Below are 18,130 nucleotides of genomic sequence, written 5' to 3'. Positions count from 1 at the left end.
CTGTGGTGGAGGCTCAATGTTCATTCACTTGCTTATTTCATTTCAATAATTCTAATACTTCTGATGTACGTGTTAGTAGAAACAGAAAAATTTGACCACCTGTCAATAAGATCTATAGAGAAAGTATCAATTAATTGCTGCAGTACCTCCAGGGAAAAACAAAATAAGAGCTTTATTGATTTGTTGTGAATCCAGTGATACTTACAACTTTTAAGTAGGTTGATGCTTTGAAAGGACAAATTGTAGAAAGTCACCATGCTCTAATAGTAGGCTCTTATAAATAGTGCTTCAAGAATTACATTTTCATAGCTGAGCAAAAAAAAATCTGCATTTCCCCATTAACAGATGTAATTCCATATACTATAATTATACTTACGTTTTTGTGATCTGCAATCCACCATGTCAGTTTTTCCAGGAATCAAAGCACATAATCTGATTTTTCTTAAAGTAACTATTTTATAGAAACGGTTTTTATAATTAACTTGCATAACATGGTATATGACTTTATTGATACAACTAATATGGTACATTAAATCATCTATAAGACATATGCCCAATCTGCTTAGAGAGAGACTGTGCCCAAGTGTGGGGAGGAGGGCAAAGGGACAGGGAGAAAAAGTCCCAAGCAGGCTCCCCACTGAGTACAGAGCCTGATGTAGGGCTCCATTCCAGGACCCTGAGATCATGACCTGAGCTGAAATCAAGAGTTTGACGCTTAACCAACTGAGCTACCCATGTGACCCTACTTTTTTACTGTGGTATTTAACCTAAGGTTTTTTTGAATAGGTGAACTAGGACGGGGGGTACTTCTTAGCATAAAACTGATAGTTTTGATGCAAAAAAAAATTCAGGGGTTGATTCTTTGCAAGAGAATAAATTTAAAAATAAGGTACACCTTAAGCATAATGCTGAAGAAAATGAAATTACAAGCCGAATAATAATAATTATAGAAGATTTGGTATTTTGTGTATGTTTTTTAATGTTATTTATTTATTTGAAAGTGAGAGAGAGAAAGTATGCACAAGAGCAGGGGCAGAGGGAGTGAGAGAAGCAGCCACCTGCTTTCCTACTCCCTGATGAGGAGGGAGCCCAACATGGGGCTTGATCCCTGAGACCCTAGGACCATGACCTGAGCCAAAGGCACCACCTGAGCCACCCAGATGCCCCGGATTTGATATTTTCAAAGGTGTATAGTGCTCTAAATTTGCAGACCTCATTGAAATGAGGTATTGATTACAAAAGAAGATAATCTAAATTGTGCAGTAGAAATCTTCACAGACCAGTAATTAGGGGGAAAGAGTTGTCACAAAAGGATCCCATCAAGAGCTTCAGAATCGGGGCGCCTGGGTGGCTCAGTGGATTAAGCCGCTGCCTTCGGCTCAGGTCATGATCTCAGTGTCCTGGGATCGAGCCCCGCATCGGGCTCTTTGCTCAGCGGGAGCCTGCTTCTCTCTCTCTCTCTCTCTCTGCCTGACTCTCCGCCTACTTGTGATTTCTCTCTCTGTCAAATAAATAAATAAAATCTTTAAAAAAAAAAAAAAAGAGCTTCAGAATCATTTGGATTTATTTGTAGGTAAATTTTCTAATCCTTTAAGAAGAGAGAACTTCCAAAAGTATCTAAAATGAAGAAAGAAACAGGTAGCTCCCCTTTCTCATTCAGATACAGATACAGATATCTTAGCTTCCTGTTCTCACATAAACAAACACACCTTCTTCATTTGGTAAAGTAAATGTCAAGTCCTTAATGCTAACAAGTAAAAGCCAAAAGAGTAATGCATAACCCATCACAGTTAAACCTAAGCTCATACTACTGATAACATTGTCTTGGAAGTTTTATCCAATGTCAAGATGCAGCCAAAAAGAGTAAGAGGCAAGATAATAGAGTATTTTCTAATACGTCAAATACTCTGATATTGCTTAGAAGTCAATAATAGTGCTGTGTAACTAGACTGCCTACTTCAGAATCACTTTGCACGCTTACTTTAAAAGCTCAGATTCTTGCCAGTGTACCACTCCCAAACTCTGTCAGAATTGTTAGAAGTCTTACCTGTTAATATGTGGTTGCAGAAACTCTTCAGGTGATTCTTCTGCATACTGACATTTAAAGATCACTGAAAATAATCCCATTTATAGTAATAACAAAACAAATTCTCCATTCTGTAAAACTAACTTGAGTTTTGCAGAGTAGTTAAGAAAGAAAAAGCAAAAAACTTTTTTAGTAGATACGTATTTTTATATGTCATGTAAATATGTTAAGATCTCTCTGTTCCTTCAAGGAAAGAGTAAGTTTAGATATCAGTACTCACCAGGATAAATTGAGATTTATTGGAACCATAGCCAAATCCCAAGATAATAAAATTTTCCCTCCAAAATTACAGGTATTATTACAAGTATTGTAAGGTAGAAGTGGTAGGAGCAGTTGGAGGACTAGCTCTGTGTATTATTTCTTAAGTCAGTATATTGGAAGCATTCTGACAGGACCTTCATTTTAATAGACCAGCTTTTCATAAATGATGTGGTTAAGGCAGTACAAACGTATTAGCTCTTCACAGTCTTTACTGAACTTGGCATAGAACATTTAAGGCACATGTTCAGCAATAGTAAGTTGTAATGTTTTTACAAACCTGTTTGTGTCTGTTTTACTTGTTACAGTAATTACAGAATTAAATATTATGAAACCAATAAAATATGAGCATAAATATTTCTTTAAAAAGAGAAAGAAAGACTTGTTTAGAGAAAGAGAGTGTGTTGGGGGAGGGGCAGAAGGAGAGGCACAAGCAGACACACTGAGCAGGGAGCCAGACTGGGGACTCAATCTCCCAACTCTGAGATCATGACCTGAGCTGTAATCAGGAGTCGGACACTCAACGGACTGAGTCACCCAGGTGCCTTTCTGAATTTCTTTTTATTAGTAAAACGAAAGCTCTAACTTCACAGAAGTTTTTATGGGCATTAAACAAAAGAAACCATGTCAATGTACCTGGCACAGGACTTAGTTACCAATAGGTACTTGGCCCTTCACACTGTTATGGCTGTAGATAATTGATAAGCTCAGTAGAAAACTACATCCATATTTCTCACCAAAGTAAATGCAAGTCCAAAGAAAGTTAAAACAGATAAAATAAGTCTTGAGAGATAGCAATAGTCCCCTAAATATTGAAATAATAAAAGAATCAGAAAGCCTGCTCTGACCATATAAAAGTTAAGCTTTCGTGGTAAGGTTCAAACGAGGATGTAAGCTAGTAAAAGTATTTGTTGCTAATGTTATAAGCTGTACTTTTTAGATGGCTTGCAAATACTAGATCTTCAACAAATGAATTGACTAAGAGTATGGATAATTCGCACAGGAGTATTTAGTAAAGTTGCAGGGAGACAAATGCACCTTCTATAGCAAGAATACCACTTTGCACATTAGTAACTTTTGCTGATTTGGTCAAGTTTGGGGTCAAGTTGGTATTGGCCTTTGTCACTGCTCGTATGGTAAATTGCCACAATACTTTGGAGAGTCCGTGGTAAATTTTCAGATTCGTTTAAAATTGAAGAGCTCTTCCTCTTGGGGTCTTGAAGCTCATAAAGGAGTTGCTTATAGGCGTATTTGAGGAAATTACTGTGGTAGCTTTTGTGAAAAAGACTGTGACAGTTGGATTGCTTGCATTTGTACAGAGGCCTAGTCAATCTAACATGAGTGCTTTCTAAAGCTTCTCTTTAAATCTACCACAGTTGATTTGCACTGTTTTTATGTAGTATAAATGACACCATTTTGTTGTTGCCTTTTTTGTTGTTGTTGTTGTTCTGTACTTTGTGCCTTTACCTCACTGATTCTTCAAGTCTCAAGACTTTGGATTGAGTGGTGCCAAAACCAAGCCTGGGTATTGCTGATACTGGTACTGAAGGCCCAGAATTACTCAACTGCAAAGGCTTTGCTGACTACCTCCATACAGGTCACAGTGATGAAGCTGTGGGACTTATTCCACAAAAATTCTAAAACTTAAACTGACCTTAAATAATTGCTCTTGGATAATATGCAAAACTCCTTTCTTGGAAAAACAAAACAAACAAAAAAACCCTTTCTTGAAATGTCCTATAGAGATTGCCTTCAAGCTCTTAAATTTTCTCAAGGCTCTCATTTTCTCAGGCAAACTATGATTTCTAGTCACTGAGTCTTTCTCCCCATTTCCATCTTGCTATTTGGTTCTCAGCCTGGGCAGCTCCTCTCACTTCTCACTACTGCCACTGAACTGCCTTTTAAAGAGGAGTTCTACCTCCAGCTGCTCATAATGCTCTCTTAGAGCCCTTCCCTTCAGCAGAAGGTGGTAAAACATGGCTTTCACTTAATAATTTGAAACAAAACATTTTTTTTTTTAATGTTTAAACAGATAAGGGAGTGTCCTGCCAGTGTTAAAGATTGACAGAGGAAACCCTTCGTGTCTATCAGGGGTTTTTTGTTTTATTTTTTTTTTTTTAAGAGGATAAACTGGCTTGTTGCCTTGTGGAGTGGAATAGTCATTTTTACTGACTGTCCAAACAATGCCTTTGGCTCTCATCTTTGGTAAAGCCATCACCTGTGTGCCTTAAAGGCTACTCTTCTCCTGGCAGCAGCAGCAGCAGCAGCAGCAGTAGCTGAGAACACCCTAATCTGTCTTTTCCTTTCTTTTCCTCACTTCTAACTATAGGGAAAGCGTCCACAGCGCACAAAGGCAGAGTTGCAACCTAGGTGGATGTCTCACCACCTGTCCGTCAAATCCATCAAGAGAGAGGTGAGTGTGTGTGAGTGTAGAGAGGAGTTTTCATTGTTCAAAAGGATGCTCCATTTTATTTCAGGTACTCCTTTTATTCCTACTTTTTAATTTAACTCTGCCTCTATTTTAAAATCCCAAACCTTTATGGAGCATTCTTATATGTAAGATGCATTTTTAGAAAGGGAAAGGATTAAAAAGTATGACATGAAGTTTTGCTCTTTTGGATCTTACAGTTAATCTCCTGGGAATATAAGCATATCCATGTTAAATCTAGTATAAATGAGAAGGATAAATACTATAATAGATGTATAGGTAGTAGGCCTTCATGAGTGCAAAGATATTAGTGGTTTGCAAAGAAAGGGGAGTTGGTGCAAGCAGAGCTATATTTCTCCCGAATCTTTTAGGATGGCTAAGATTTTGGTGGTGGAAGAGTAATATACAAGAAATATAAACAAAGCACAGAGGCAGGTTAATATATCATGTGGTCAAAGAACAGTGTATATTTGGATTTGTGTCTGGTATATAAGATATGTTATAATATATAGTGGAATAAGATGCTGAAATAATCCAATTTTGGAGTTCCCTGACTATCAAGCTTATCTTCAATACACTGGCAGTAGTGGGTGAGTTTATGTCATTTGATATTTGTTTTAGGAAGGTACCTCTCTGGTTATATGATGATAAATGATTTTTAAGGAAAAACTGGAAAGTAAGAAGTCAGTTAGTGAGCAGTATACTTGCAGCAGGAAAGAGCAGTAGAGTCCCTGCTGTTGGAAATGTGGGTCTAAAATGGAAGAGGATGGGGCAGGGATGTGGCAGGAGCAGTCATTAGAGAATGGTTGGTGTGAGGGTCAGGTTGCAGGAGGATGAGTAGTGAATAAAAGTTCTCATGGATTATCCTGTTGTGGTTTTGAGAAATATGACAATGAAAGAAAGCAAATCATGAAAAAGTAAAGAGGAAGCAGGATCGAGGAGAGCTTGTGGCAGTTCCTTTTTTTATAGTTGGAGATGTAACATAGACATGAGCAGTGTCCATGAATGAGAAAGGGAATGCATGTAGCTGAGTCTGGTAAGATGATGTGCCTAAGAGGCAGGGCCTTGCTAAGGAGTGGAGTTGCTCCCATATCTCCAAGGTTAAAGACACAAACTTTTGATGGGACAGGAAAATACTAGGTGTTCATGTGGGATGTTCCTGTGTCCTCTTAAGGTAAATAGGGCATCAGGTGGGAGTGGAGATCTAATGAAGACACGATATTTGGGTCAACAACTAATGTATTATAAAATGGGTTTTCCAGCATTTTCATTTTATATTTTCATTTTGTAACTAGTTTAGAGTAGTTAAATGACTTTAGCAACACACTTGGAGGAAGGGGCAGAATTGATACTTACATTTACTGAGACTGAAAAATTGGCAAGATTGTAATGGAATGAGGCCTATGTAACTGGATTGCAGGTGGTGCCATATTGGATGCTGGAAGTCAGATAGGAGAGGGAACTGAAGGAAGGAGCCAGGAAGAAGCGAGAGGTGGTGACAGTGGAAGTGCCTCAGTAGCGATCTCTCCAGATCCCTCATCCCATTCTGTGAAGATTCTAGAATGCACCTCATGCTCAGGGCCCTCAGACCTTGAAGACCTCCATTTCCTGACTCGTCCTTTGCCAGAGGTTTTATTTGTTGCTGCTTATCTCCCTCTCAAGTCCAGACTCCGTGTTGGCCAGTTCTCATATTCTCTATACTTGTCAACCTTTTAATCCTTTTAGCCTCATGTTTCATTGACTATTACAGAGTTTAGTGATTTTAGGAAGTATAGTGCCTTCTTAGTGCCTTGGAGTGATGTTTTCATGACTCTAAAATTGAAGTGACAGCATGGCCCTTTATTACAAGGATCTTATTGTTCAGTGTATTCTACCTTGAGCCTGAAGAAAAGAAAAAATTAGTTTATAGGTTTTTATTTACTTAAATAATTTGCATTTATCCTTTATTTCTCTTTTTAAGCCAATAGGTGTATTCTTACCGGTAGATAAATTTGCCTAACACTTAATTACCTTTGGATTGATGATTCTGTAATGACTCACTTCAGTCTCCCCAGTCTCTTGTTTCCTGTAACAGTTATTGGTAATTGGTGTCCAGCCATAGTTCTCAAATGGTTTTCTAGTTCCTTTTGTTTGGTTGTGTCCTCTCCACTTTTCTTCAGTACCTTGACAGTTAATACCGCCTTTAAAGTTCCCTTTCCTATTTTCTGTTCATTCCCTGGACTGACTCGTTAATGCCCTAGTGTACATTTCATCTGCATAGTAATCTGAATACAGACCAAAAGGTTCTTCGTGGCTATAAGCAGAGCTTAGCTGCAGACACCAGAATTTCTTCTTTCGTTATTCTCAGCAGTGTTTCTCTCTTTTTTTTTTTTTTTTTCTGTTTTTAGTTTTAGATAGAACTAACCATGGTATTGCAGAGATCCTGAGTATCTGCTCCAATACCCAATTATCCCAGAGAAAATTTAGATGCAGCACAAGCTTTGTGCATTTGTTTAAGCAGCAGAAAATCTTCAGGCCATTAAAGCCTTATAGGCAGGGTGCCTGACCTATATTGGTCACCCAGGGGTCCAACCTTTTTGCCTCAAAAAGTCTTTTAATTGTGACTCCTGGGGAAAATACGAGGGAAGGGAGGTAGTCTTTTTGAACCTCAGGATTAGGGCTGCATTGGCTATTTTTGTCAGGAGACTCTGGACATTACTGTTGCTAGGGAGCTCTTTGTGGTTGTATAGTCTCAAGTGTGCTACTAACATTGGCAGGGGTGCCAGGGTGTCTGGTAACCTGCCCTGGGTGAGGAGGGAGCATGGAAGAGGAGTCCTAGACACCGCTTCATCCAGATTCTATTTATAATACCTTAGAGGATTTCTGAAGTATGTTTCTAATTAGCTTCTCATTAAAATCCCTCCTTGATTCTAGCAGGTCTCTTTCTTAATCTATAAAAGATTTAGATGTCACCCGTTTTACAACAAGAAAAAAAAAACTGCATTGCCAAACAGTGTAAGAATTTTTTTTATCTGTTCAGTTTTTTGTTTTGTTTTTGTTCATTTGGTTGTACTTGTTCTTTAAACTATTAAAGTTTAACACACCACCAAAAGTGTCTCAGGCAGTGAATCCTGTCTTTTAGTGATATGTTCTTTGACAATGGCTTTACCTAAGGTGTTGTACTGCTGGAAATGAAAATAGTAACTTGAAAAACTCTCTTGATGCACTACGTGGACTTTTTTTTTTTTTTTCCCAGATGTATCTGATGCAATTTAGAGAATTCACATCAGATAAAATCAGCTGAAATTATACCACATGATGAAAGAGAACCACACACCAATTTACATTCCCACCAACAGTGCATGAAGTTTTCCTTTTGTCCACATCCTTGCCAACACTTGTTATTTCTTGTCTTTTTAATGATACCCAATCCTAGGGCGCCTGGGTGGCTCAGTGGGTTAAGCCGCTGCCTTCTGCTCAGGTCATGATCTCGGTCCTGGGATCGAGTCCCGCATTGGGCTCTCTGCTCAGCAGGGAGCCTGTTTCCTCCTCTCTCTCTCTCTGCCTGCCTCTCTGCCTACTTGTGATCTCTCTCTGTCAAATAAATAAATAAAATCTTTAAAAAAAAAAAATGATACCCAATCTAACTGGTGTGAAGCAATATCATCTCACTGGTTTTGGTTTACATTTCTCTGATGATTAGAAATGCGGAACACCGTTTCATGTACCTGTTGACCATCTGTGTGTCTTTGGAAAAATGTCTATTCTGGTCCTCTGCCTATTATTATTATTTTTTTTTTAACCAGACTGGTTTTTTGCTATTGATTAGTTTTTTTTAAGATGCTGTAAATTTAAGTTAGTCAATTACTGTATCTTAATGTTAATATTAATGTATTGGGGGAAGAAAAAAGCAACTAAGTAGATATTATATGACTCCATTTATGTGAAGTATCCAGAGCAAGTAAGTCCACACAGAGAGGAGATTGGTGGTTGCCAGGAGCTAGAGGAGTGGGGAGTAAGGACTGGCTGGTTATGGGTTCAGCAGTTTCTTTTGGGATGCTAAAAATGTTTTGCAACCTAGTGTAGGTGGTGATTACACAACACTGTGAATGTACTAAATGCCACTGAGTTATACACTTCAAAGTTGTTAATTTTATTTGAATCTCACGTGAAGTTTTAACAAAAAACTATATGAATAAGTTTTACATATTTTTTAATGATATAGGGCCTCTGATTTTACAGCAATTTTTACATCTATAGTTATCTTAAACTTTAAGATTCCTGCTTCATTGTTACTAAAATAAACTATTCGTAATCAGTTTTTAGTACTTCATCCTAAAAATCAACAGGTTCTAACCTTTGGGTACTTTAACATTTCTTTTTTTATTTTATTTTATTTTATTTTATTTTATTTTATTTTATTTTATTTTATTTTTTCAGTGTTCCAAGATTCGTTGTTTATGTACCACACCCAGTGCTCCATGCAGTTTGTGCCCTCCTTAATATCCACCAACAGGCTCAAACATCATATTTTAATTTTAGACTTTTAACAGGGAACATACAGCAGAGGATGTAAAAAGTTAATAAAAACTACATCATTTTAGGGGCACCTGGGTGGCTCACTGGATTAAGTCCTCTGCATTCTGCTCAGGTAGTGATCTCAGAGTCCTGGGATTGAGCTCCACATAGGCCTCTCGGCTCAGCAGGGAGCCTGCTTCCTCCCTCTCTCTCTGCCTGCCCCTCTGCCTACTTGTGATCTCTGTCTGTCAAATAAATAAGTAAAATCTTTAAAAAGAAAAAAAACTAGATCATTATAGAATATGCCATATTGGCTCATTTCTCCAGTTTAACTTGGGAAGAAACTGTTCTAAGTTCCAAAGAATTTATGTGCTCTTATAGAAAACTTGGGGGACTATATTAGAATACAGTGGAAGACACAGTAATCTCCCAACTTACAAATTATTACTCCTACATTTTTACCTATTTGCTTCAGGCCCTCTCTCTATGCATTTATTACAAAACTGGCATCTTACTGAATATTTTTTTTCAAGATTTTATTTATTTATTTGACAGAGATCACAAACAGGCAGAGAGGAAGGCAGAGAGAGAGGAAGGGAAGCAGGCTCCCCACCAAGCAGAGAGCCCGACGTGGGACTCCATCCCAGGATCCCGGGACCATGACCTGAGCTGAAAACAAAGGCTTTAACCCACTGAGCCATCCAGGCGCCCTTGAATATTATTTTTTCATCTGTGTTTTTCATTTAACATTGTGAGCATTTTCATATTTCATTAAAATTCCTCAGAACTGCAAATTCTGTTGGGGCTCCTGTGTGGATCATTTGGTTGAGCATCCAGGTCTTGGTTTTGGCTCAGGTCACCATCTCTTTGTGGTCAGGCTCCATGCTCAGCGGGGGTCTGAGATTCTGTCACCCTCTCCATCTGTGCCTCCTACTTGCATGCACACTCCCTTCACGCACTCCCCCCCCGCCCCGTATTTCTAAAATAAGTAAATCTTTTTTTAAAAAATGACTAATATTGGTTTTATAATGATAACTATATAAATTTACCTTTTATTAAACATTTAGTGTATTTGTAAATTTTCACCATTTTAAATCATGTTGACTCGAACCTACTTAGAGAATCTTTGCCTTTCTATTCCATTTTTACAATAAAATCATAAAAGTGTAATTACTCTGTTTAGGGTTATATATATATTATACACACACACTCTCTCTTGCTCTCCCTCTCACTCTGTCTCTCTCTCTCTCTCTCTGTCCTCCAGGGGACCTGTGCTGCAACCAATTGATAGCATTCATTGATAGCATTCATTTTACCACATCTTTACAAATGTATTACTTCATATCTTTCTCTAGTTTGTAAGTGAAAAGCGTATTTTACTTTTGTTTTTGATCATAAACAGTGGGTTTTGTTTTTGTTTTAATATTTTTATAAACATATAATGTTTTATTAGCCCCAGGGGTACAAGTCTGTGAATCGCCAGGGTTACACACTTCACAGCACTCACCATAGCAAATACCTTCCCCAATGTCCATACCCCACCCCCCTCTCCCTACCTGCCCGCCCCACCCCCCCCACAACCTTCAGTTTGTTTTATGAGATTGTCTGTTACGTTTGTCTCCCTCCCGATCCTATCTGTTTCATTAAGAGTGGTTTTTATCTTCTGTGAATTTTGTATTCACATTCAGTCTTTTGTGGGTGGCTATTGTTAACTGATTTGTGTTGGTTTTGGTTTTTGTTGTTTTGTTTTTTGGTTTTGTTTGTTTGTTTTGAGAGAGTGAGCATGTATAAATGGGGGGGGTGGGAACAGAAGGTAAGGGAGCATCATATGCAGGCTTCACGCCCAGCAGGGAACCCAACACAGGAGCACAACCCTGATCAACCTGAGATCAAGACCTAAGCTGATACTTAACTGACTGTGCCACACAGGCGCCCCTATTGTTAATTGATTTGTAAGGTATCTTTACATATTAAGAATAATAAATCGTCCAGGCGCCTGAGTGGCTCAGTTGGTTAAGCCTCTGCCTTTGGCTCTGGTCATGGTCTCAGGGTCCTAGGATGGAGCCCTGCATCAGGCTCTCTGCTCAGCAGGGAGCCTGCTTCCCCCTCTGCCTCTGACTGCCTCTCTACCTACTTGTGATCTCTCTCTTTGTGTCAAATAAATAAATAAAATCTTCAAAAAAAAAAAAAAGAATAATAAATTGTCATATTTGTTGCAATAATAATTATATAGATATTCTTAAGATTTATTTATCTTTTTTTTTTCCTTTCCCCCCTTCCATTGACTTCAAACATGAAACACCTCCCGTGTTTATTTACAGATGACTCTGGTGACTTAATACTTCCATTTATAAGTTATTAGCTTGAATTTCTTTAGTCTTTATTAAAATGTTGACTCTAGGGGCGCCTGGGTGGCTCAGTGGATTAAAGCCTCTGCCTTCGGCTCAGGTCATGATCCCAGAGTTCTGGGATCGAGCCCCGCGTCGGGCTCTCTGCTCGGCAGAGAGCCTGCTTCCTCCTCTCTCTCTGCGTGCCTCTCTGCCTACTTGTGATCTCTGTCAGATAAATAAACAAAATCTATAAAAAAAAAATAATAATTAAAAAAAAAAATAAAATGTTGACTCTATTTAATATCCCCTTGTACTAGTTGAAAGAAGAATATTTCACATGTTCTTACCTGCTGTCCTTTGGAGGGAGGGGCAAAATATACATACATTATCTTCCTATGTATGTGTAAATGACTTATGGCCTGTACACCTGTTTTTTTCTCTCTTTTTTTATTGCATCTGACATATATGTAGAAAGCACTCCGATTTTATTCAGATGAAATAATACCTTTGACCAGGCCTACCTTTCCTCTGTCTCCTCCCAGTACCCTGCTGGGAGTCACTGTACAACTGAAAGGGGCAAAGGCAATTTGTTTTGGTTTATTGCATAGTTCCATCATAACTTGTGAGCTGAGTAAAGATGTTGCCAAGAAGTTGGAATAATGAAGGATTTGTGGGTTGGGGGTACTTGTGTACTTGAGTAGTATTTAGGAGGCAAATCTAGAGATACATTCTTTAGAAGAATTTTCCTTAATGTCAGTAGCCTCCCCATTTCAGAAACAGTATCTATCATATCTAAACTGCCTGCCCTGCTTATAGATAAAGATTTTCGGGAACTTTCTTTAGTTTCACAGCGTTACCTGTGTGATAATGGTTTTTTGTCTTTTGGTTTATTTGGGTATTTTGTGTTTGTGTTTTTTGTTTGTTTTTCATTTTCATCTCATTTCTAACTCATTTCAGGTTTTTACCTTGTAGTAACAAACTTTTAAACTCAGGCTCATAGAATTTGAAAGGTCAGGTGGCTTTCACATCAGCACAAAAGTCAAGGGAAGAAATGAAAATAAGTAATTTCAGCCCTAGCTTCACAATTCTGGTTCACAGAATGGCTCAGAACCAGTTATATTGGAAAGTATGCAGAGTAAAATAATAGGTTATGATAGTAATGGTCCTGTTGTCCTTTATCTTTGGTTAGATTTCTTAGGCAATCACTTCCCCAGTGACCAACTGAAATCTTTATGTTAATGTCATTTGTGTGGAAAAATAAGGGAAAGTGCTAGCCAGTCTTGAGTAATTTTTACAAATTTCTATGCAGTTGCCTTTTTCTTTTCTGTGTCTTAAGGCAAAACGGTGGCCCCTCCCACCAAACACCCAGTTTTATTCATTGTTTTATTTGTAAAGTAAAAATGTTAAGGTTTCAAAGTCTTGCACATTGAAATTGTGACCCTGTGTTCTTGTATCATTTTTAAAGTTTATTGAGATGAGAGTACTTTTTAAGATGTCACTTTTATTAAATATTAAATCTATAATAGTGGTGTCTCAACTTCCTCAGTTTCTCTTCTCTGGTCCAACATATTCATAAGATTACCTCCCAAAGACCACAAATTATGTAAATCATAGGGACCAAAACTTCTTAGCTTATTTCAAATTGCCATTGTTTTAATGTTAGTTATGTATTCCCATACGTTTATGCTGTAGATGATAAAATCGACTTGAGGTTATGATATAAATTCCCTGCCTATCCAATACTATTTGTTGAATAGATTGAATTCAGTAAAAATTGGCTCTTAGAGCAAAAAACTGATCTTACATTATTGTGTATTGACTCTATACACTTAATTGGCTTTTTATAGGAGACCCCTGTGCTTACCAGAATAGAAAAACAGAAGCGCAAAGAGGAGGAAGAAGAACGTCAAATTCTTCTCGCAGTGCAGAAGAAGGAGCAGGAGCAGATGTTAAAGGAAGAGAGAAAACGAGAGCTGGAGGAAAAGGTCAAGGCTGTAGAAGGTATGTGGGCTCTCTGAGCAGTACATGTGGTATGAGAATAGCCCTCCTCTGGCCAAAGCCAAATCAAACTAGGTTCTCTCCGACATCTAAGCTGCTATTGGCAATTTCTATTTAAATAACTTGTTAATTGCACTCTTTCTTGTGTATTCTGCTGGATCCAATCTCATTGTATTATGCAGTCCTTCTACAGCACCTGTATTTTTTATTCTTGGTGTTACTGTCAGTCTTAATACTTATTGCCCTCATCTCTGTACATACTGCATGTGAAATGGAAAAAAAATATTGAGGTATTAATGACATGTTTCATAGAAATAATTTTAACCACAATTGAAATGTGCTAAAGAAAAATCTTTTTTTTTTTTTTTTTTTTTTTTTTTTAAGATTTTATTTATTTATTTGACAGACAGAGATCACAAGTAGGCAGAGAGGCAGGGAGAGAAAGAAGAGGAAGCAGGCTCCCTGCTGAGCAGAGAGCCTGATGCAGGGCTCCATCCCAGGACCCTGGGATCATGGCCTGAGCCGAAGGCAGAGGCTTTAACCCTCTGAGCCACCCAGGCACACCTAAAGAAAAATCTTTAAAAAGATTTTTAAGTATGGCACTATACATATCAAGAGTACTTCCATTAATTTTATTAGAGCAAATCATTTTTCTGAGACTTGGGTCTAGGTTTTGGTCTTGGTATAATGAGATTTTTCTTTCCTTTGCAGTTAATACAAAGGATAATAACTGTCCCTAGATGTGTCAGATAGCAATTGTGTTTATAAGCTAAACCTGATAAAACATATGGTAACAGATCATCTGCTTAGTTGAATACAGACTAGTATTTATTTAAGTAAATTTACTGAAGTTTTAAATTTTTGAATAAAACCACATAACCTAGATTTGACTTTTTAATGCAGTGTCTCAGTGCAAAATTTAAATAAATTTTGGCTGTAAAACGTAAAGGATTCAGCCTTATTAAGTGCTTTTTTGCCTCCCATTCCTAAGTGATGCCTTCTGTTTCTTCATAGGGTACCCCATTCCTACTGTGATCACTTCTTTATTATAAAACCCTTAGTGCATTTAATCTACAAATTTAGCCTGTGTGACAATATGTAGTATATCCTACCTGTAAAGTGTTTCATGGCTTTCATTTCCAATGCTAGATTTAAATTCTCAGGACAGTAACAATGGCTTTAATTTTTGTAGTTTTTAAGGGGATTCTGTATTCTCAGTCTGGTTTTTATTTGCTGTTCTCATTTGACTTTTATACAGACAGATTCAAAACTTATTTTTTTATGGTTTAGTTTCTCTACCTGAGGATTAATAATACCTGTGTTATAGATTGTTCTTTAAGTCAACAAATATTTTTTTAAGCACCCATTCCATGCCAGGCTTTGTTCTAGGAATATAAATATTAAACAAAAGAAACTAATCCTTTCATGGGGCTTAAATTCTAGTGGTGGGAAGACAGAAGAAACAAATACTGTAGAATCATAGCTGGTGGTGAAAGATGTAAAGAAAAATAGGTTTAGAGATCAAGAGTGACGTGATGTGGGTGGCATTTAGATAAGCTTGTCAAGAAAGCCCTTTCTGAATATGTGACATTTCATAATGAAGTGGATGAAGGTGCCATATGAACATCTGATGGGGGAATGGAGAGGAAATAGCAGGTGCACAGGACCTGAGGAAGGAATATGAAGGGGGAGGCCAGTATGGACCAAAGTAAACAAAGTAAGGGGAAAATGGGCAGGAAATGAGTTCATAGAGGTAGCCAGGGGTCAGATCACTTAGGACTATGCAGACCTTGTTAGAAGGGTTAAATAAAAACAGGTAGTCTCTAGCACACAGCAAGCTCACGAATGAGTTCTCATGGGGAAAACGTAGAGAAAGTTTTTACAGACTGTAAAATAGTTACAGCAATAAATTTTTCCTGAATTCTTGGAAGCTAAGTAAAAAAGGCAGAAGCAATAGTGGATTTTTTTTTCCCCCTAGGATTTGTATTTATTGGGTGGGAGGAGCAGAGGGAGAGGAAGATAGAAATTTGAGCATACTCTGCGCTGAGAGTGTATTAAGTACAAAAGGCACAAGCTACAAAGGGATGGAGATTGATATGTTTGAGTACATGAATTGTTTAAAACTTACATATAACATAAACACCGTAATCAAAGTGGAAAGACAAGTCAATGTGGAAGATAATTTTTTTTTTTTTTTAAGATTTTATTTATTTATTTGTCAGAGAGAGAGCGAGAGCGAGCACAGGCAGACAGAGTGGAAGGCAGAGTCAGAGGGAGAGGGAGAAGCAGGCTCTCTGCGGAGCAAGGAGCCCGATGCGGGACTCGATCCCAGGACGCTGGGATCATGACCTGAGCCGAAGGCAGCGGCTTAACCAACTGAGCCACCCAGGCGTCCCGATGTGGAAGATAATTTTAACACATAACCAACAAAGACATATTCTCCAGATTCTTAAAGCACTTCTCTAAATCCATGAGAAATGGAACAATCCAAAGGAAAAGGACAAAGTATATAAGCATGAAATTCACACAAGAGGATGCTAAATGGTCAGTAAACATGGAAATATGTTTAGTATCACTCCAGTCAGGAAAATGCAAATGAAAGCATCAAAATTCTTCATCAGTATTTCCCAGTTTGGCAGAATTGCTAGTTTTATCATACCAAGCGAGTGTAACTCACACCACTAGTGAAAGAATAGCTGTACCCCTTTGGAAAGCACTGTGGCAGTTCCACTGCTGGGTGTGCATCCCAGAGAACTCACACATGTGCACTAGAACGCATGTCAAAAGAATTGTACTATAATACTATTTACAAGATGCAAAAAATTGCAACCAACTAGACAGAACTACTGTACTAAAGTTAATAAAGCAAAAATGTTAAAATCTGCTGGTTTGTTAGGTTCATGGATATTCATTAATTTAGTTACACTTTTTTTTAATCCTGAAATCATTTTTTTAAAAAACAATATTGTAAGTCATTGATAGCATTTGACTAATTAAAGTAGATATAGATTTAAGTTTATAAGTGAATAATGTAAAAACAAAAACACAAGTCAAACAGAACTAGACAGAGAATAGTTAGCAGGGTCATGTCATGCTCCTAGCAGGGGACATATGTGGAGCCTGTCCCTCAGGGAAGAAAATAGAAGAGGTATCCTGGCTTCTCCCTTCCATTTTTATGTCTTTCTGTCTGACAGTGCTCTTTATCTCCCAGCCTCTTTTCTTTACTCCTGACCTTCCGGTTCCCTTGTGGCACTGAGTGTCCCATCAGGCTAGTAGTGGAATGCCAAGTGTGTTTCTCATGGCTATGGCTGTGAGCCAGAAAAAAATCATCCCTGTCTTCCAGCTCCTTGCCAATTCCAGCTGGCATCTTTCCCTTGTTCCCAGCCAAATTTATGACTACCCCTTGCTTGGTAAGGGCCAGCTGCCAGTGGTAGGGGTGGATTAAAGAGCAAAGACAATTGGTGTGCAAGGATGCCTTTGTAAATACCAAATTTGCAAGCTTAGATATGCATATAAAATCCCGTGTATGTTAGGATTGAGAGTCTGGTCCTTAAAAAAGTAGATGTTATTTTTCTGAGAGAAAGATTGGAAAGGCCTCAGGTATTCAGAGAAGGATATCTTCATTCAGTCTTACTTTTTTTTTCCTTTTTCTTCTAATTCTATTTTTCTTCAGACTTGCTCTTTCCTCCCTCTCCATCCCAGACCACCCTCATCCCTTCCAGCCCTTGAGCTAGTATGCATAAAGGAAATGGGCTCCACAAGTTTATTTTTATATATATATATATATGTATATATATATATATATATATATATCTTAAGATTTAATTTATTTAACAGAGAGAGAGAGACAGGGAGAAAGTGAACATAAGCAGGGGGAGTGAGAGAGGGAGACACAGGCTTCCCGCTGAGCAGGAAGCATGATGTGGGCTCGATCCCAGGACCCTGGAATCATGACCTGAACTGCAGGCAGACTCTTAATGACTGAGCCACCCAGGCTCCCCACAAATTTATATTTTTTCATAATGTATTCCATCTATAGAATCATCCTTAATACCAAGAGATGGCAAAAGAAGCAAAAATAATCTTATGATACAGGTGATCTTTATTTCTTTCTTCTCTAAAATGGTTAACAAACATGTTATCATCTAAAGAGTGCTTAACCTCACTTATACCATAATGCCCTGTGTTCATTGTAGATCGAGCAAAGAGGAGAAAGCTCAGGGAAGAAAGGGCATGGCTGCTGGCCCAAGGGAAGGAGCTCCCCCCAGAACTTTCCCATCTGGACCCTAGTTCCCCCATGAGAGAAGAAAAAAAGACTAAAGACCTGTGAGTATTTAATGATACTAACAGTAGTAACCAGGAACATTGGTGAAGCACTGTGGCATTGTGCTAAGCACTTCTCTCATTTAATTCTTAAAACAGTCCTGTGTGGCAGGTAATATTCAGTGTTCATGAGCTTCTTGCTCTTCTCTATGCCTTTGTTATTATTCTCTATGCCTATATTATTATTTTTTAAAATATAGATATATTATT

General features: G+C 38.0%; 1 protein-coding gene across 4 annotated transcripts in view; it reads left to right on the top strand.

The window, feature by feature from the left end:
• The window catches only part of LOC131838352 (chromatin remodeling regulator CECR2), a 172,752-nt gene that overhangs the window by 136,971 nt on the left and 17,651 nt on the right, over positions 1 to 18,130 (top strand). For 3 of the 4 annotated variants that reach the window (XM_059184335.1, XM_059184333.1, XM_059184332.1), the window contains exons 8-10: positions 4,674 to 4,757; positions 13,447 to 13,600; positions 17,794 to 17,923. In XM_059184335.1, the coding sequence (XP_059040318.1) occupies positions 4,674 to 4,757; positions 13,447 to 13,600; positions 17,794 to 17,923 (368 nt within the window). The remainder of the gene's footprint in view (positions 1 to 4,673; positions 4,758 to 13,446; positions 13,601 to 17,793; positions 17,924 to 18,130) is intronic. The other variant, XM_059184334.1, reaches the window with a different exon arrangement.

Source organism: Mustela lutreola, chromosome 8 (assembly GCF_030435805.1).
Source record: "Mustela lutreola isolate mMusLut2 chromosome 8, mMusLut2.pri, whole genome shotgun sequence".
Lineage (NCBI taxonomy): Eukaryota > Metazoa > Chordata > Mammalia > Carnivora > Mustelidae > Mustela > Mustela lutreola.
The sequence above is the reverse complement of the archived record's forward strand: the minus strand, read 5'-3'. Positions and strand labels throughout refer to the sequence as shown.